Genomic DNA, 21,011 nt, shown 5'->3' with positions numbered 1-21,011 from the left:
GGCAAGGAGAGCAGTGTTAGCACACAAGAACAACAGCGTAGCAGGAGAGGGGGAACACAGGGCGGTACACAGCGGAGGAGAAGAAGAGAGAGAACAGCAAACGAAGGGAGGAACGCAGACACAGCCCTTTGAAAACTCATCAATGGTTGTTCTAATGGAGACCCGCGGTTCTAATGGAGACCCGGGATTCTAATGGAGCTTTTATTCCCCCCCCCTCCCTCCTTTTTTTTCTCCCCCAAGTGAGCTGGCTCTACATTAGAGAAACCAGACAGACGGGAAAAAGGGAGAAATGGAGAAAGGGAGAAATGGAGAAATGGAGGGAAAAAAAGAGCAGAGAGGGGCTCCCTCAACCCTACACCCCAACCCTACACTTCATCTGCTTCTCATGCAGAGCAAACTGGAGTGTGTGTGTGTGTGTGTGTGTGTGTGTGTGTGTGTGTGTGTGAGTGAGAGACATAGATCGACTGACAGAGTATGTTTGTATGAGTTGGCCCCTCTGGAACAGGAAAGAGAGAGAGAATAAATTGCGGTTCAGCCCAGGGGTGGAGTGAGAGAGAGAGAGACCGTGCAAGAGAGAGAGAGGGAGGGAGAGAGAGAGAGAGAGAGAGAAAGAGGGGAGAGAGTGCAAGAGAGAGAGAGCGAGACATTGCAAGAGAGAGAGGGAGGGAGAGAGGGAGAGAGAGAGAGAGGGAGGAATAAAGAGGGGGCTAAAGAGGGGGTGCTGCTGGTGTGTCTTGGCGAGCTGAATGAGAAGCAGAGGCACTCACCACTGCTGTGGCTGATTACGATAGCGCTTTGATTGCGCTCACTCCACGTGTGTGTGTGTGTGTGTGTGTGTGTGTGTGTGTGTGTGTGTGTGTGTGTAAAAAACAGTGTGAGTTTGCGGCGGAGCTGAGTTGGCATTTGGGGGGGGCACACCCAGCGTCTCAATGGTGCCTGCGTAAGAGCAGCTGGCACGTTGCCCCTCCCCCCCACCCCCCCCCCCTCGCCACCCCACGCCAGTCGTGCCCCCTCCACATGGCACCCGTCAGCATCAGCGAGGACAGAGAACCCCCGAGCCTGGACCCCCAGCAGCCGTTTGAAGCGTCAGAACCCCTCGGAACCCCTCGGAACCATTCAGAACCACTCGGGACCAAACGCATGCCGTTTAGGTGTGTGTTACAGGGAATGAGACCACAAGTGCATGTGCAAGGGACCATTTCTTAAAAAAATCACACACACGTAACATTTGCACACAAACATAACCAAGTTCTTATTCATTTTCACACACTATCTCAGTTTAGTCCTGACGCTCACACACACTCACACACACATTTTCTCAGTCTCCTAATCTCCCACTCACAAGGTTTTGCTTCCCACGCTTTCTTTAGCCTGCGCACGAGAAAAACAGATTTCATAGACTGTGTGGAATATACATCCACCGTGTGTGTGTGTGTGTGTGTGTGTGTGTGTCTGTGAACTAGAGAACAACACAGGCAGACTGTTTCTCTTCTCAAATATACACACATACACACTCTCAAATATAGACTCACACTTTCTCACTCTCACACTCTTGTCCACACACACACACACACACACACACACACACACTTGCCTTGACAGCTGCGGACACAGCTGCTGTGGCGGCTATACTTAGGCCCTGCTTGCCGAAGTTCACCATGGTCTCGTAGCTGCGCTCCTTTGCCTGGACAATGTAGTCATCGATTTCCTTATGGAGACAACAGTTGTTCAGAGAGAGAGAGAGAGAGAGAGAGAGAGAGAGAGAGAGAGAGAGAGAGAGAGAGAGAGAGAGAGAGAGAGAGAGAGAGAGAGAGAGAAAGAAAGAGTGACAGAGGAGGGGAAAAGAAAGAGAGAAAGAACAGAATATTTGTACAATTGTACACAAACAATAACAATACATAATGTTTGGTTTCCTTCTGACGCTGCCAGACTTGTTGTATATCAATAGTATACATATGAGAACCACATCAGTGAAACTTCTATTTGTAGAAGTAGCAGGAGTGTAAATGTGTGTGAGTGCAAGAGTGTGTGTGTATTTGCAGTGTGTATACGTGGGTGAATAATGTGTGTGTGTGTTAGTAGTGACTGTACGTGGGTGAATAGTATGCGTGTGATCGTAGTGAGTGTATACGAGGACGAATGTACAGTAGTGTGTGTGTGTGTGTGTGTGTGTGTGTGTGTGTGTGTGTGTGTGTGTGGTTTGTGTGAGTAGACGATAGTATGTCAAGGGTGTGTGTGTGTGTGTGTGTGTGTGTGTGTGTGTGTGTGTGTGTGTGTGTGTGCATATGTACAGTGTCGGGGGAGCGGTACCCTTTCTTTGGAGGAGAGCATGGGGTGGAGGACCTTCCTGTAGATGAGACTGGCCCCTCTGGTGTACGGGGACAGCAGCCAGATCACAAAGGCAATCTTCAGCTCATAGTACAGAGGAAACCTGGAGAGAGAGAGAGAGAGGGAGGGAGAGAGGGAGGGAGAGGGAGAGAGGGAGGGAGGGAGGGAGGGAGAGAGAGAGAGAGAGAAAGAGAGAGAGAGAGAGAGAGGGAGGGAGAGGGAGAGAGAGAGGGAGGGAGAGGGAGAGGGAGAGGGAGAGAGAGAGAGTGGGAGGGAGAAAGAAAGAAAAAAAGAAAGAAAGAAAGAGAGAAAGAAAGAAAGAACGAGAGAGTGGGAAGGAGACCGATAGACAGAGAGAGTGATGAGACGGAGAGCAAGAGAGACAGAGAGACAGAGAGGGGAGAGAGACAGAAGAAACAGGGTAGAGAGAAAGGAAGGTAGATATGGAGGGAAACAGCAGAGAGAGGAAGAAAAGAGTGGGACAGATGGAGAGAGGAAAGGAGGTAGAGAGAGAGAGAGGGACAGAAAAAGGATGAGAGAGAGACAGAGACCAGAGGTGAGAGGAGGATAGAGATGGGCAGAAATGGAAATGTAGGAGAAGAGAGGAGGAGGAGGAGAAAGGGAAAGAGAGAGAGAGATCCAAATTGCATCTCGTTAATCACCCAACATAATTACACCCATTAAACTGGCACGCCAACAAATTGATTTCTGAAATTTGTGAAATTAAAAAGGCAACTTTAATTTCATTAAACCTTGATTGTTCCTGCAACATCGTCACCAACCCCCTCCCACCCAACCTCAAACTGTTACTCCCCCCAACACACACACACACACACACACACACACACACACACACACACACACACACACACACACACACACACACACACACACACACACACACACACACACACACACACACACACACACACACACACACACACACACACACACACACACACACACACACACACACACACACACACACACACACACACACACACACACACACACACACACACACACACACACGATAGCTTGCTTGTTTTGATTCCACACAAATCAGACACTGAGTGAAGCATGCAGTGCTCACCAGACAGAGAGAGTGTGTGTGTGTGTGTGTGTGTGTGGGGGGGGGGGGCCAGGAGGGGATTCCAAGTATGTGGTTTAGCGACAAACCTTGGTAAGTGGTAAACCTCCTACAACAAGTGCTCTATGCCATTATTTTGTCAGGCGAATGAAGCCGTACAGCTCTTCTACGGTTTACGGATTTAACTTACCCAGGTTTGTCACTCAACCATGTTCTTAAAATTACCCCCCTGGTCTCTGAACTTCTGCATCAAAGCACTGTGCTGCTCACAAATCCTTTCCCTGATACTTCTCTAATAACTCCCCAATAGTCAGGACCTGTCTTGTAATATTCTTTTCTCTTGGATTTGTTGTCTTGCAAGTTATACTGAGTCCTATCTCATCAGTATTAAAATCAACAAGACACTCAAGTTTTTGTCAAAAATAAGCAAGCTGCAAACTAGCTAATAGCCAACAGACTTAAAGAGCAACTATGCAGGTTTGGCGACTTCTGAGCCGTTTTACGCTGGCAGGTTTCTCTGCAGAGCTTCCCCTACAGCTTTAGCGTGTATAGTTTACAACACTCCTCATTCGGTCAGTCTGTACAGTTAAAGTACATTAAGCTTAAAAAAAAAAAAAAACCTGCATAGTTCCCCTTTAAGCAAGTGTGTCTGTGGACAGTCTGTCATTCTGTTATTTTTGTATCATAACTTTCTCCCTGTCCAAGCGTTCTGCTGCTGCCTCTTGGCAGACTTGGCTGCATCTATTACAACAGACTACCCACACACATTATCCGTAGCCCGAGAGCAGAGCCACAGTGAAGCATGCCAAACGCACCATTTGAAAGGGCTGCAGGCAATGATGACATTTCTCCTTCAGCAGCTCATGTCTGCAACTCAACCTGACTCACCGAGACATCAAGTTTACTGAAGCAAACTCTACCGCTCCACTGAAATGCTTTTGCCTTCGCTGTTCAAACATGCGCACTACCTAGGCGAGCACCTGGGAATATTGGAAAATAAGAACATTATGATCGGTGGGCGATTTTTTTTTGCCGTGCGTTCGTTCCGCACTAGCATATTTGCCTCCAGCTGTAATGCGAGGCTTGTCCACAGAAACCCTCTGCTGTAAGTAAACCGTGGGAAAGTGGGAGCTGTCTGTATGGTTGAGCCCTAAAGACTGTTTCTTTGTCTACACAAGCTCGTGGGGATGCAAACACATCAAGCTACGGAAGGGCGAGAAAAGTTTGGATATCACATCTTGTTGTGCAAATACGTAACGCATAACAGACAGCGTCAGTGTCCCATGCCTACCCTATGAAACGGCTCTAATACTTTACAGAGAGCAGAGGCAGAGCAGTAGGTGGAATGATGGATCTTACCAGGCCACGGTCAGGTCCGCAATGGTCTCCACCACGGTGTAGAGAGCGAAGACGATCCAGTACATCATCCATCTCACCTACACACACACACAGACACAAAACAAACGTGTTACACAGATGAAGAGCAGAGGCAGGGGAAAGAAAGTAGACACTATTGGACTATAATTGCTCATCTTGGCCTCTCCGTGGAGTAATCTTGCAATGTGTTTTATTTTATGTACTGGTCCATGTCTATCTGTGTAGCAATATTGTCTTCATTGACATTCATTAGCCTGTATTTTGTGTCATTTGTGCTCTTAACACCTGGCTGCAACTAAATTTCCCCCTGTGGGATAATACACTTACTTGACTTGACTTGACTTGGCTAACAAATGTTTGATTGATTGATATTCGGCTTCCGGGTGCAAGTTGAAGATGAACCTAAAATCCACTATAAAACCTTTACAGGTGAACTTAATGTGACCTTCTCTAAACGTTTGAATGTGCATGTCCAAAAACAGTTCCATGTTTTAGTATTTTCTTTTATTTCACCCAAAAGTCCAGCAGCCCTAGCTGGCAGCAATCATCTACAGTAAACACAATATTCTATAATGCTATTCATTTATTTTTAATAATTTAACAGAAGATTTTATCCATAACGACTTACATATGTCAATTGTATTACAAAGGCCATTGCCCCCTAAGTAACTCAGCGGTTAAGTGCGTTGCTCGATGAACTTGGTATGAGCCCACGACTTTTCAGGCTACTGCATGCTAGCTCAGTTCCTTAGTCCAGCATACTGCATGCTAGCCCAGCTCCTTAGCCACGCTACGGCATGCTAGCCCAGCTCCTTAGCCACGCTCCGGCATGCTAGCCAATCTCCTTAGCCCAGCTACTGCGTGCTAGCCCAGCTCCTTAGCCCAGCTTCTGCATGGTAGCCCAGCTCCTTAGGCCACAATGCTACTATTGTATGCTAACCCAGCTCCTTAGCCACAACGCTAGTACTGCATGCTAGCCCAGCTCCTTAGCCATGACGCTACTACTGCATGCTAACCCAGCTCCTTTGCCACAAAACTACCACAGACCCCAGTGGTGTTTATCATACGATAAATAAATGGCACTACTTATGTGTCACTCGCAGTAATATGAACACTGGGAGGACTATAGTGACCACGAAGAGGGTTCAGTCACACACTGACACACAAATACATACAACTGCCACAAAGAGAGATACAGAAATCACACACACACACACGCACACAAATCATTTGTGACAAATAACAGACAAACAGACACACACACACACACACACACACACGTCATAAACACACAGACAGACACACAAGCATCTGACAAAGACACAGACACACACACAGCCTCCCTCTCATTCGCTCTCTCGCTCTTTCTCTTCCTCTCTGTATTCTGCTGGTGAATGAAGCAATTTCTGGCCTGAGAATATTCAGTAATGTCAGTCCAATCGAAGCACCTCTCCCCACACGAGACAGAAACACAGACGAGTGGAGAGATAGACAGATAGCAGAGCAGAGCAGCGCAAAGGGAGGGAGGGGGGGAATGAAGGGAGGAAGAGAGAAAGAGAGGGAGAGGGAGAGAGAAAATCATTACTGCCGTGACTTTAATTTCCATCCTGTCGAGCTTGCTCTAGCTTCTTTCTTTCTCTCCCTCACGTCTCATCTCATTCGCTCTCTCTCCCTCCCTCCCTCGCTTTCTCCCTCTCCCTCGCTTTCTTGCTCTACCACTCACACCGCCGCTTTTCTGCTCACGCGTTCTTGCTCGCTCTTCCTCCAGCCCTCTCCTCTCCTCTCGCTCTCTCTCTTTCCCCCAGCAGCAGCAGCAGCAGCAGAGGGCTAGTTAGTATTCTACCCCTCTCCCTCCCTCCATCCCTCTTTCTTACCCTGCCTCATACCTCCCACCCCCACACACACACTCTCCTCCTACCTCTCCCCTGCTCATGCCCTCTCTCTCCACCTCTCTCTCTCCACCTCTCCCTCTCTCTCCACCTCTCCCTCTCTCTCCACCTCTCTCTCTCCCTCCCTCCCTCTCTCCCTCTCTCTCTCTCTCTCCCTCTCTCCACCTCTCTCTCTCTTTCTCCCTCTCTCTCCCTCTCTCCAATCCAAGCTGCACTAGGGGCTTTCAAGGGCTTTCTTAGCATTTCAATTTCAGCCAGAGGCGAGGCGAGGCAATGGGAGGACGGCGCAGCCAGCCAGAGAGACGAAGCAGAGGGACAGACAGGTCCGCCCCCACACGCCACGCCAGAGCCATATAAAGAGAGAGTTGCGACAACTCCATTGACGCTAATGTTCCATATTTTCTCAACAATAGTTCCCGGAAGTTAGGAACGAACACTCGTTAACAGACAGTAAAAGACGGTTATTTTAAGATTCTAACGAACAGTCAAAATCGCTTCCGGGAACTATTTGAATATGATTTGAACTACTTGAAGTTACACGAACCACGTCACAAACCGAATTTTCTGTACCCGGGTTGTCGCAACTCTCTCTTTATATGGCTCTGCGCCACGCCACGCTCGCTCGCTCGCTCACGTGAGCCTCTCCTGACCGCTCCTGCTACCGCCACCGCTGCTGCTGCTGCCGGCCTGCAGAGAGACTGCGGCCACGGCCATGCTGAACCTGAACGCAGCCTCGTCTCACTCTCACTGAACGCAGCCTGAACGCAGCCTCGTCTCACTGAACACAGCCTCTTCTCACTCTCACTGAACGCAGGCTCGTCTCACTCTCACTGAACGCAGCCTGAACGCAGCCTCGTCTCACTGAACACAGCCTCTTCTCACTCTCACTGAACGCAGGCTCGTCTCACTGAAAGCAGCCTGAACGCAGCCTCTTCTCACTGAACGCAGCCTCGTCTCACTGAAAGCAGCCTGAACGCAGCCTCTTCTCACTCTCACTGAACGCAGGCTCGTCTCACTGAAAGCAGCCTGAACGCAGCCTCGTCTCACTGAACGCAGCCTCGTCTCACTGAACGCAGCCTCACTATAGCCCAGCCTCGTCTCACTGAACGCTGCCTCGTCTCAGTGAATGGAGGCCGAGCCTCAGCCTGAGCCCTGAGCCGAGAGGAGATGAGATTAGAGGAAAGGAAGGGAGGGGAGGGGGAGAGAGGATGGACCAATCGGGAGCAGGAACTGCCTGACAACCCGCCGTCACGTTTAATTGGTGACCTACCCATGAACTCGCCTGAGGTAGCAGCAATTGACCTCACAGCAACCACACGGACACACACACACACACACACACTCACACACACATACACATACACACACAGTGGCTGAAGGGGTGATCGATGAATGTGCCAGATCAGCACATCCCAACTGACTGTCAGTCAATACCCACACACAGTCACACACACGCTCAAACTCTCGCTCTCCCACACACAGTCACACACACGCTCAAACTCTCTCTCTCTCTCCCACACACAGTCACACACACACACACACACACGCGCTCAAACTCTCCCTCTCCCACACACTCACATACACACACTCAAAACTGTCATTCACACACACAGATGGTGGTCACGCACTCAAATGCGCGCGCACGCACACACACCACCTATCATAACAATCACTCTTCTGCCCTCATCAGAAGGGCAATCATTTCTGTTTTGGTCATGAAAAATTAAGCACAACAGAGAGAGATCAATAGGAATCCCCTTCCGGCCCCGCCTGTTCAACATCAGTGGTCAGCAGTATGGCTCAGCTCCGGTGAACACACACACACACACACACACACACACACACACACACACACACACACACACACACACACACACACACACACACACACACACACACACACACACACACACACACACACACACACACACACACACACACACACACACACACACACACACACACACACACACACACACACACACACACCTCCGGTGAGAACAGAGGTATGATCCGCACACAGTTCTTCAATCTGGGTCAATATTACCCAACATCTACAGACTCGCACTGGGTTCCAGATTCCCATCAAAACACAAACCATCCGCTCCTCAAATAAACAGCCAAGCATTTCAATCTCCTGTGAAGAGGCGTGGGATGAGCAGAAGCTAGCGAGACAGGAAACTACTAACTATAGCTTACCTCACCTGCTGGAAATAGAATAGACCAGAATTCGGTTTATGTGGAACAATCATTCTGTTTTGTAGAACCCGGAAGAACGTTCCACTTAACCCCTATTGACTAGAATAGAACAGAACAGAACGGAACCAAACAGAACAGAACGGAACGGAACATAACAGAACATAACAGAATAGAATGCCTTTATTGTCGACACCCATATCCTGAGCATTTTTTATCTTCAGCTATGACCTACATCACTCCCTTCCGTCCCTGAGGGTACCAGCCCTCAGCAGTGCATCTTTGGAGAACTGAACAAATGCCACCCTAGACACTAGACATAGAACTCATACATCTTCTCACTCAGCAGCTCAGTGTGTTCATATTCATAATGCCTTCTGAAATGAGCAGCGAACAGCGCTAAGCTAGTCACTCATCATAAGTGAGAACTTAACAGGTCCTGTCTCAGATGGATCGCACTGTATTGAGGGTTCTCTGACATCAGTCATCAGGAGACACACTTAAACGGTGTCGGACGATTTCAGCATCCTCCATTACGTTCACCGATAATGTAGGCTATAGGTGGCAGCCACTAATCGACCTTTATCTCTCTATGCAAATGTGCCAACTTAAAAAAGGTACCGTCAGCGATTGTAAGCGTTTCCTAACCCGTACTAACAGGTTTTTTGGCACGTTCAGCAAACATCTCCACGCGATCCCCTGTCTCTCAATCCATTTGGTCCGACAGAAAACGTACACGTTTTCTGCAGGCTTACAGACGGGCAATTCCACGGACACGGACGTCGGACACACACACACACAGACGGACACACACACGGACACACATACACACACACGCACACAAATCATCAAGGGTCAGTCCGTGGGGAGTACGCCGGGGGGCAGTGGAGCTGAGAAGAGAACGCTGGGCATGGCGTCGAGGACAGTCAGAGCAGTGCGGCGCAGAGTTGTGCCATTTCACAGTGATTTCATTACTCTCTCTGCTCCTCCCAGGCCTCCAGACACAAGGGCATTAAAAAGCCCTCAATGTGACACACACACACCAGCCTCAATCAGTCAGAGGCAACTTTTCCACATCACCCTCTCTCTCTCTCTCTCCCTTCCTCCCTCCGTCCCTTTCTTTCTTTCTTTCTTTCTTTGCTGTACGCAAAACAGCAGCAATCCTGGTTACATACTCAGCTAGCAGGCAGGGAAGAACAGAGCAAGAGAGAGAGAGAGAGAGAGAGAGAGAGAGCGAAAGAAAGAAAGAAAGAAAGAAAAAGAAAGAAAGGGAAGAGTGGTAGGAAAATGGAGAGAAGGAGAGCAAAAGGCAGCGGAACACAAAAGCATCATTTGTCCAGAGTCATTACGGAGACGCTTTTTTGGCCGGCGAGGGACTCAATTACGGGTCTGCACTCCCTACACCCCCCCCCCCCCCCCCCCCCCACACACACACACACACACACACACACACACACTCACTCACCACCCCATCCACCCCCCCCCCCACACACACACACACACACTCACCACCCCATCCACCCCCCCCCCACACTCACCACCCAATCCCCCCCACCCCCCCCTTCTGCGCCAGTGCAGTCGTGACATGTTGGGGAGGGCAGCTGCCCCCGGAGGAATGCTGTTGCACTGCGCCTCTACGGTACCGCTCCTTCCACAGTCTACTGCTCCTTCCACACACAGGGATCGCAGGGGAGGCCCGCTTCTCTTTTTCTGACACTCACTCTTTCTCCCTCTTTCGCTGCCTATTTCTCTCCCATGCTCTCACTCAATTTTCCCCTCCTCTCTTATTCTCACTGTGCTTCTACCTCTCTTCTCCCATGGTTACACTTGTTCTCTCTTTCTTTCTTTCTCTCTCTCTCTCTCTCTCTCTGCCCAACACCATCCTTCTCTCTTTCTCAACCCAGACTTATTTTCCATTCCTTCCTTCTCGCTCTCCTCTGCAAAATATTGCGGTAGACTAGACAAACAAACATGACCTTTGTACTGCTTCTCTTCTTCTCTCAGTTTTCCTCCCTTGTTCACACTCTCTCTCTTCTCCTCCTCTCTCTCTCTCTCTCCTCCTCCTCTCTCTCCATTCAGACTTCTCTTCTGTGGGAGGATGACTGATGAGGTCTCCCCGGAGTGGCGTGTTCTCTTTTTTCTGACCCTCTTTCTTTCCCTCGCTCCCTCCCTCTGCCTCTTTCTATCTCTCCCTCTCTCTCTCTCTCTCTCTCTGGGATGGCTGGCTGTTTAATGTTGGGACGGGCCGACAGGGGATGCAGAGTTTACCATCTGGGAGTCGTTACCGAGCGAATGAGAATGAGAGCGAGAGGGAGAGAGGGGGAGAAGAGAGAGAGAAGGAGAGAGAGAGAGAGAGAGAACTTAACTCATTGCTGCAGTCTGGAGATTTCATGATCCATCAAGCCCGGTTCAGACATTCCCCCTCGCAAGGCGCTCATTTACGCCGCCACAGATGTAAACGCAAGGACTGGTACGCACATACACAGACACAGACATGAAGGCTGTATATAGAACAAGGGTCACCCTCCACGGAGCTGTCCCTGCACAGTCTCGGAGTGCAGCAGCCGATCCCACGGGCACCACGAGCTTGGGCTCGCTCACAGCAAACGAGCTCTACAACAACGACTCTAAATAAAACATATAAAACTAAACCAGAGGTTTTAAAACCAGCTGTGACCCTGGGACTACCAAGAACAGACTAAGAAGAAACCTGAAGAACATTGTTGTTCAAAACAACAGAACATTTTTTTTTGACAAAAATTGACAAAAAAAAAAAAAAAGATACCACATATAGTGGAAGTCCGTTACTGAATACATGCAGCCCTGGTGGAAAACCCCAGAGCTCAACTACTGAAATCATACGACAGATTTTAAACACACTCGTAGACGCCGTAACTTGCATATGCGAATGACTTCTCCTACCTGCTCTCCGCCAATGCGGTTTAAAGGCAGAGGGCCTCAAATCTGGTTTTGGCTCGGATCTAACTCAATCAGCAGGGCACGGCAAGAGACTGCCAGCTACTCACGGACTGAGAGAGCAGCCACTGTGAAGGCTCAGACAAACAGACTACGACCACACTAAGGCACCACAGGCTTCACAGGCCCAGAGCTCTGCAGCTCCACAGAAGCCTGCTCACTTCAGGACAGCATACCGTTTGCTTCCAACTACCGTAATTTCCGGACTATAAGTCGCACCTGAATATAAGCCGCACCAGAGAAATTTAGGGGGAAAAACAAATGTGAACATTTGTGAACAAATGTGCACACTCTATTTCTACTGCACAAAAGGCGTGATCAATGAGCATATTTCAAATGACTGTACGCTTTTGGATAGTCCTTAGTTTCTAAACTAAACAGCTTTTGGATAGTCCTTAGTTTCTAAACTAAACCCCCCCCCCACACACACACACTCTGGTCTGGTCTGAGCTGAGCTCCTTAGGATAGTCCAGCAAAACAGGCAGGGGTTTACCCAGCCTAGTTTCCAACCACAAGAGCCATATGAATTAAGGATGCGCGCGTGGATAATCGAATATCCGGAGAATCGCTCGCAGCAGAACAGTCTGAATATCAATACCGGCCAAATTGGGTATGATGTAGATGCACAGAATCGCGTGAAAACAGTCAACAGATACGGGATCCTCTCTGGCCAGCACCTACTTCAAGTAATTGCTTGGCTCATTTGTGGAGACGGTATGCATACTTCACATGAATACTGCCGTTGTTCAGTATGTTCCTTTGTGGAGCGGAGACTGCAGTGTGCACACTTAGTGGTTTCAATTCTTTCATAACAGGCTACATTTTCCATTCTCTGCAGATTCATGTCCTCATCCCACGAGTAAGTAGTAACCAAATTACTATTTGAACAGAGCGCTGAATATAATAGAACACGGAACTCATTTAGTACACAATCTTACAGGTAATACAGGTAGCCTGTAAAGCCATTTTACATGTGCGATTGGAGAGTCTGGTTAACAACTGCTGATGTTAGGGGTTCACTTCATGCTACAGTAATTTCCCGCATATAAGCCGCGTTGTGTATAAGCCGCAGGACAGTGTTTTATGCCAGTTAAAGGAAGCAAAACCATATTAACACCATATTAACTGCCCCCCTGTATTAACCTCATAGCTGAAGAAATTTTGCAAAATCAATGTATAAGCCGCGGCTAATAGTCAGGAAATTACGGTAATAATATATTGAATCTGAGAAGGAGAGCATCAATAGCCAGGCTCCATGTCGTCAACTAAGGAAGACCCTTTTAAGAGCCAAAGGGTGAAACTCACTAATTAGGCTATCGTAAAAAAGTACACAACAAGATAATTAAATAAGCCTTGTGAATAACATGTAAACCAAGATGCCACAAACCCTACTGCAATAGCAATAGACAAATTCATGATTAGGTTTTGCTAAAGGTTTATATTTATGGTTCTCCAATAGGTTTAAATTTAACAGTCAATAAACATGAACATTGAAATGTTTAAAGTAGTCATATGGCTTAAATACGACTACTATGAATAATAATAATATTATATACCAATGTCACTAAAAGAAAAAAAGATCAAAATAATAATCTGTCATAAATTAGACAAGAACAGAATAATAGCGGGTCACAAACAGAATAATAATGCGTCACAAGCTAAATAAGAACAGAGGAATACCGTGTCATAAACGAAATAAGAGCAGAATAATAGCGTGTCATAAGCTAAATAAGAACAGAATAATAGCGTGTCATAAGCTAAATAAGAACAGAATAATAGCGTGTCATAAGCTAAATAAGAACAGAATAATAGCGTGTCATAAGCTAAATGAGAACAGAACACTAGCGTGTCACAAAGGCGTGTTGTGTATGTGCTGCAGTGCCGCTGAGTGAGTTCCACATCTGCAGTGTGACTGCACAGCTCTACGCCGCCGCCTCAGTGCCTGCAGAACCGATTTCAGGAGCGCAGCAGCCAGTTGCATCACTCGGATCTGCTGCTGCTGCACACGGAGAACCGCTGCCCTGCGCTGTGCTCCTATCGGTTCTGCAGCTCCAGATGAGAACGTGTGGGGCGGTCAGGTGATTACAGTATGTGCGCGGGCATCATGAGTCCCTCCCACGGATCTTGTTGTGATTGTTTGCCCTCAGCTCTGCTGCTCAAGATCATGTTGCAAACAAGGCATGGCTCATGTGGGGCAGTAAGGTGATGAGTGTGTGTGTGTGTGTGTGTGTGTGTGTGTGTGTGTGTGTGTGTGTGTGTGTGTGTGTGTGTGTGTGTGTGTGTGTGTGGGGCAGTAAGGTAATGCGTGGGGACATCAGCCCCTCCAGTACCTCTCCAGGGGTTGTTGTGATTGTTTGCTGCGGCCAAAATAATGACTGAATTCTCTGCAAGAATCCTCAAAAATTTGCTATATGAGGACTGAGGCACATGCGCTCATCCGCACATCCGCTGAGCCTGTGCAAGCTTGTTGCTGGCAAAAAAGTGACTACACTGCTATACCCAAGTTGATTTTTCCCCCTTGCACTTGATTGTTTTCATTACAGTAAATAAATCATTATGGATGGCGCTCATCATACGTGTTGCTGATGTTTCAATTTGTGTTCTGCTTTGTTTACCACGTCCTCACTCTCAGACATTCAGACTCAGACATATAACAGACTCTAATAGTCCCATATTTCCCACATTCGCAGGTTTGGGACACAGAAAAGCATTTGTTTTCCACTCGCAATGGCAAAACAGATTAGCCTAATAGCCTATAACAAAACAAGTTATTTCGACTTGGCATTAAAACTAATCAGACTTCTATTAATCTGTAAGCAACACCAACGCTAAAGTGCAAAATTAAATGACAGTGAGGAGGACTCGGAGCTCGAAGCTCAACCCCAAAGGAAAAAGCTTTGTGCAGGCATGAGAGGTTAAATACCGTTGACGTTAGACCTACTCTAGAATGTTTGAAAGAGACAAAAATAATAATCTGACAACCATGAACAACATACCTTGTAATAAATGACAGAACAAGTTAGCTCGTCTTGGGAAACGCTTGCTTTGCCAACCAAAACCTTGCCTGGTTGCCAAGCTGGCATCCTCTTTTAAAAGTTCATGTTGAGCCCTGGGTATGTGACTGGTACAAAACCTGCATAGACAACACCCATAAACTATGTGACAACACTTGTAGATTTATGTAGCACTAAATCCTGTGGCTTAACTAGTGAAACACAGCGCCAACAGCGCTGAGGTCATGAACCTGACACCGAGAGAGATTGTTGATACCTGTAGAACACCGAGACACCGCATTAGATGAACGCAACGCACCTTACAGCCGGGCCACACCAGGTGAATCTGAATCAGAATCTGCTTTATTGGACAGGTGTGCGTAAACAAACAAGGAATCTGACTCCGGTTGGTTAACTTTGCTCTCAAAGTACAACACTCAAACAAATAAAAGATAAAAGAATAAATAACCGAACAGTAGGAGTAGAATGAAGGGCAGTGGAATAAGGATATGTGAAGCCCTGTTGAAGCACTTTCGTTTGCGGAGCGTCAAAATAATTTTGACGACTGTGGTCAAATGTTGTTCGAAAGTATGCGGAATGCGGCCCATCACGGCTGGCGTAGCCAGTTCTGTTACAGTAGACGCTAATTGTTGCTGCGTACGCTACGCGAATGGACCGCTTCAGTCACGTACCTGGTGCAGCCTACCTGTAAGAGATGTCATACCAACGGTACTGTAATGACACTCGGATGGAGGTCTCTGCTAAACGACTAAACGCATATCATGCAAATATGGGCTAAAACACAGTGTGGTCAGTCAGTCAGTGGGAGTGACATTAACAGACAAGTGACATCTGTGCGTACACCCACACACACACACACACACACACACACACACACACACACACACAATTTAACCTCGTCGTAGATGAACCGAGCAAGAAATCTATCCAAGGCTCGGGCTCTGTGTGTGTGTGTGTGTGTGTGTGTGTGTGTGTGTGAGTGAGTCACAGAAGAGTCACGTGACCTTCCCCAATCGCTGGTCTCCGCCAACGAGCGCCCGTGGTAGCCATGGCAACGGCGTGTGTTTGTGTGCGCTCCCTGGGGTTGTGGCACACTGGCTGAGGGGTGCCGTTGTTTTGCCATCGCAGGTGGCACCCCAAAATTAGCATTCCTCTGGAGGCACCTGTTGCCATCACTCACCCTCCCTCTCTCTCTCTCTCTCTCTCTCACACACACACACACACAGTAAACCATTGTTAATCTCCAAAACATTTCCAGGCCATCTATCTCTCTCTCTCCCTCACACACACAAAGATGCTTCTCTCTCTCACTCACATGTCCAGGCCTGCACTACACATTACTCCTGTGACTCACGGACAGGAAAGCAGTTACATAAACACTCCTGTCTGTCTGACTGTCTGACAAACACACACACACACACACACACATATACAAAAAACAAACATGTTACAGCACACATACACACACATAAACAAGACATACACAGATAAATGGACACGGACACGATCACACAGACACACACGTAATCCCTTCCTCTACCACACAAAACCTCACCTAGTTTCTAGACTAAACAGCTGGCCAACCCCAGCCTTTGTGTTTGCCTGACCAACAGACACATCTCAGCATTTCCCCCCCATTTCTGGTCTGAGAGCGCTCCTGCAGGAACAAGGGCGTCATGTGTGGGCATCAATCAAGACTGCACTGGGAGCACCAACTCCGTATTTTCAGCTGCTTCCACACACAGCACAAAAAGCTGAGGCCATGACATCGCGAGGCTCTATACACAGAGACTCACAACATTCGAGAAAATGAGTTGCCACTCGCATAATTGCACCTGTACAAAATCAGCAAAATCAGTGATTGCAAAATCGACTCTCGACTACGCAAAGGCAACTTTTATCTACTGCACGCTAGCCCAGCTCCTGAACCAATACCCTACCACACTACCACCTCCTCACATATCAATATGGGTAGACAGGTAGCCCAGCTCCTGAACCAATACCCTACCACACTACCACCTCCTCACATATCAATATGGGTAGACAGGTAGCTCAGCGCATTGCCTCAGCAGGTCCCTACCCACGGCAGCCCCCTCCATAAAACATCTCTACGACTTAATGATCAGTGATCCAGGCCTTTGTAATATAAACCATACTCCCAAATGAACACAGATCCTTTCATACTGAATAGACGGGAAACATGCTGTTAGGAACAGATCTCATCAGCGGGGTCTTGCGCTCCCAAGCTTGCGGGCGCTCATAAAAAGTGACGTGCATGGGATCTCCATGTTGATTATCTCCAGACTGCTGGGCTGAGCTGAACTGAGCTGACCTGAGCTGGAGTGATATGATCGTGCATATGCTCGTGTGTGTGTGTGTGTGTGTGTGTGTGTGTTGTGTGTCCAGACTGCTGAGCTGACCTGAGCTGGAGTGATATGATCGTGCATATGGTCAGATACAGTCTGCTGGAGTCGGCCCTGCAACCTCCCTCCCTCTCTCCCTGATATTCGCCTTTCCTCTCTCCCCACTAAGTAAGCGCCACAGTAGAGCCTGCAGAGAGTGTGTGTGCACACATGATGTGTGTGTGTGTGTGTGTGTGTGTGTGTGTGTACACTGTTTGAACATGTGTGAGTGTGAGTGAGAGAGCGTGTTTGTGTGTGTGTATGTAGCAAAGTGTGTGAAAGTACTGTGTGTGTGTGTGTGTGTACGTATGTGTGTGTGTGTGTACGTATGTGTGTATGTAAATGAGAGTACTGTACTGTGCCTGTGCGTGTGTGCTTTTCAGTACTTACATATTCCCTGACGTTCTTGGTCTTGACAGCCTTGTAGGAGTTGTAGGCTGGGTAGAGTGTGCCGAAGACAAGCCTGTGGAAAGACAGAGTGGAGAACACATGATGGTTATGGTTATGTTGCTTAGCAGACGCCTTAGTCCAAAGCGACATACTAAACAAAAACAATACAATAATTACATTTAGCAGTTGATCAGACTTGTGTCGACTTAGCCCCCGTTAGCCCAGCTCTTTAGCCGCGGCTAGCTCTTTAGCTGCTGCTAGCACAGCTCTTTAGCTGCTGCTAGACCGGCTCTTTAGCCCCCATTAGCCCAGCTCTTTAGCTGCGGCTAGCTCTTTAGCCGCTGCTAGCCCAGCTCTTTAGCCGCTGCTAGCCATGCTCTTTAGTCGCTGCTAGCCCAGCTCTTTAGCTGCTGCTAGCCCAGCTCTTTTGCCGCTGCTAGCTCAGCTCTTTAGCCGCGGCTAGCTCTTTAGCTGCTGCTAGCCCAGCTCTTTAGTCGCTGCTAGCCCAGCTCTTTAGCCGCTGCTAGCCGAGCTTTTTAGCCATAATTTCTTAATGCGTCGGCAGGAGGTTTACACAACGCACATACTGCACAGCTACCAGCTGGCTACCACTAAACTATGGGTGGGAACATACAACATGATTGACAGTGATGGACAGAGAAAGAGGACAAGTGCACATAGACATGGTTTCATTTCCAGAGTCAGACCAGACTTTCTAAAAGTACAACTAAAGAGGTTTCCAAAAGCCTCTCTGGTAGCGGAGGAGGAAGGAGAGAGAGAGAGAGAGAGAGAGGCAGGAAAAGAAGGAAAGATCATGGAAGATAAAATGGAGAGATGGAGGGAAAGAGAAAGAGAGCAAGAGATAAGGAAAGATGGAGATGTATAAATGTTGGAAAAGAATGAGAAAGGAGAGAGAGAGAGATGGATGGATGGATGGAATGAAGAAAAAGATAAAGACCGAGAGAGAGACCATATGAGAGAGAGAGAGAGAGAGAGAGAGAGAGAGAGAGTAGAACAGCAGCCTGAGGGTCCAGCTGGCCACTGAGCAGACCTGCCTGTTCTGTTTCCTCCTGCTGATTGCAGTCTCAAGACAAACAAATGATTTCCTCTACTCTCCCACCTCCCCCTCACACACACACACACACACACACACACACACACGGACAGAACACACACACACACATACACATGCACCACACATGGACAGAACACACACACACACACACACCAGGACAGAACACAAACACACGGACACACACACACACACCACACACACACAGACAGAACACACACACACGGACACACACACACACACACACACACACACACACACATGGACAGAACACATACACATGCACCAGACACACACATGGCGGACAGACACACAGACAAACCCACACTCACACTAGTGCACAGACACACTGCTACTGAGCGCGCGCACACACACACACACACACGCATACTTAGCGAGTACAAACTCCTCCACACATGGAGGACAGTTGCTGCTGGCAGGGGTAGGTGTTTGTACGAGACGTATGTGTGTCCGGTTGTGTGTGTGTGGAGGTGGGGTTTGCCGGGTTATAGATGGGAGTAGCTGGATTTCACATGCTCCACTAATTCACTCCAGTGCTTTGTGTGCGAGCAAGGCTGGGGTACAGAGAGGGGTGGGCTTAGTGTGTGTCTGTGTGTGTGTGTGTAATGGGATGTATAACAGGGTGTGTGTGTGTATGTGTGTGCAGTGGGATGTGTAGCAGAAGGTGTGTGTGTGTGTGTGTGTGTGTGTGTGTGTGTGTGTGTGTGTGTAATGGGATGTATAACAGGGTGTGTGTGTGTCTGTATGTGTGTGCAGTGGGATGTGTAGCAGAAGGTGGGTGTGTGTGTGCCAAGGTTTACCAAAAGTGTCCAAAATGCATATGTACATATGAGTGTATGGATGTGTTATATGTACATATAAGTGTATGCGTGTGTGTGAGAGAATATGTCTGTGTGTGTGTGTATGTGTAGAGTTAGAATCAGGATGTGTGCATGTATGTGTATGTGTGTGTGTGTTGAGTTAGTGTAAGGGTGTGTGTGTGTGTGTGTGTGTGTGTGTGAATGGGAACAGTGCCAGGCGCTTCATCTGGAAGCGGCACTCTCAGCTGATTCTCATTCATTATGTTCCACTCCGCTGGCCTGAGCGGGTGATCCCACGGAACACACACACACACACACACACACACACACACACCAGAAAGAGAGGGGGGAGATAGAGGGAGATAAAATGCAGGGAAAGTGATAGAAGGGGGGTGAGGGAGAGAAAGGGAAAAAAAGAGGGAGGAAAGAGAGAGAGGGAGAGAGAGAGAGAGAGAGAGAGAGATGAAGGGAGTGCCTAGTTTCATTTCATCAGAGCAACCCCCACCTTCCCTTCACCAGTTGTAAAGCTTCCCCCTGCAGCACTGGGAAATTAGTGCAGTGTGTGTGTGTGTGTGTGTGTGTGTGTGTGTGTGTGAGTAGGACACAGCTGTTTGATTGCCTGCAACCCCCTCCCACCCCTCCTCTTGTTACGAGGCACGTAAATAACAGGCCTTACAGTGGCTGCCAATGTGCCCAGAGAGAGAAAAGAAAAAGGACAGCCAGGGGGGAAAAAAACAACAAAGGCTTAGTGACCGGCAAAAAGGTGTGTGTGTGTGTGTGTGTGTGTGTGTGTGTGTGTGAGAGAGAGAGAGAGAAACAGCAGGCCATCAAAGAGGTGTATAGTGAGACAGACAGAGAAAGAGAGAGAGAAAGAAAGAAAGAAAGAAAGGACAGACAGACAGAAAGAGAGAAAACGTCTAAAGGAAGACACTGCACAGCTGAATGTCTTTTGGCTCACACCACTCACAAAGGTGCAGCAGCAGAGTGTGTGAGGGTAGTGTGTGCGTGAGGGGAGTGTGTGTGTGTGTGTGTGAGGGGAGTGTGTGTGTGAGGGTAGTGTGTGTGTGTGTGAGGGGAGTGTGTGTGTGTGTGTGAGGGGAGTGTGTGTGAGAGTAATGACGAGGATGCAGATGCAAGAGCATTAGATGGAGAACGTCAGCAGCATAATGATGGAGGACATCTGGTGTGTGATGGCTTTGGGTTCAGTCAGAGCCCCCATTAGCTACCTGCTAGCTGTAAGGCCACCACTACGCTTAGATATGACTCTTCCTATTCACAGAGATTGTACACACACACACACACACACACACACACCACACACACACACACACACACACACACACAAGTGTACACAGTGTACACACACACACACACACGCACACTTCTAATCTCCTAATGCATGCGCTGTTTCTCATTAGTATGCCTGCCTAACCTCACTCTCTCTCTCTCTCTCTCC

At 48.2% G+C, this 21,011-nt stretch overlaps 1 protein-coding gene across 2 annotated transcripts in view; it reads right to left on the bottom strand.

Moving 5' to 3' along the window:
- reep3b (receptor accessory protein 3b) overlaps nucleotides 1–17,735 on the bottom strand; it is a gene marked incomplete at its 5' end in the record, with an annotated part of 29,678 nt that extends 11,943 nt beyond the window's left edge. For both annotated transcript variants that reach the window (XM_062526192.1, XM_062526193.1), the window contains 4 exon segments: nucleotides 1,595–1,708; nucleotides 2,311–2,431; nucleotides 4,778–4,854; nucleotides 17,663–17,735. In XM_062526192.1, the coding sequence (XP_062382176.1) occupies nucleotides 1,595–1,708; nucleotides 2,311–2,431; nucleotides 4,778–4,854; nucleotides 17,663–17,735 (385 nt within the window).
- Nucleotides 17,736–21,011: the final 3,276 nt, after the last annotated feature.

This window comes from Sardina pilchardus, chromosome 22 (assembly GCF_963854185.1).
Source record: "Sardina pilchardus chromosome 22, fSarPil1.1, whole genome shotgun sequence".
NCBI classification, from domain to species: Eukaryota; Metazoa; Chordata; class Actinopteri; order Clupeiformes; family Clupeidae; genus Sardina; species Sardina pilchardus.
Note: the sequence above shows the minus strand (reverse complement) of the source record. Positions and strands in the feature narration are given on the sequence as shown.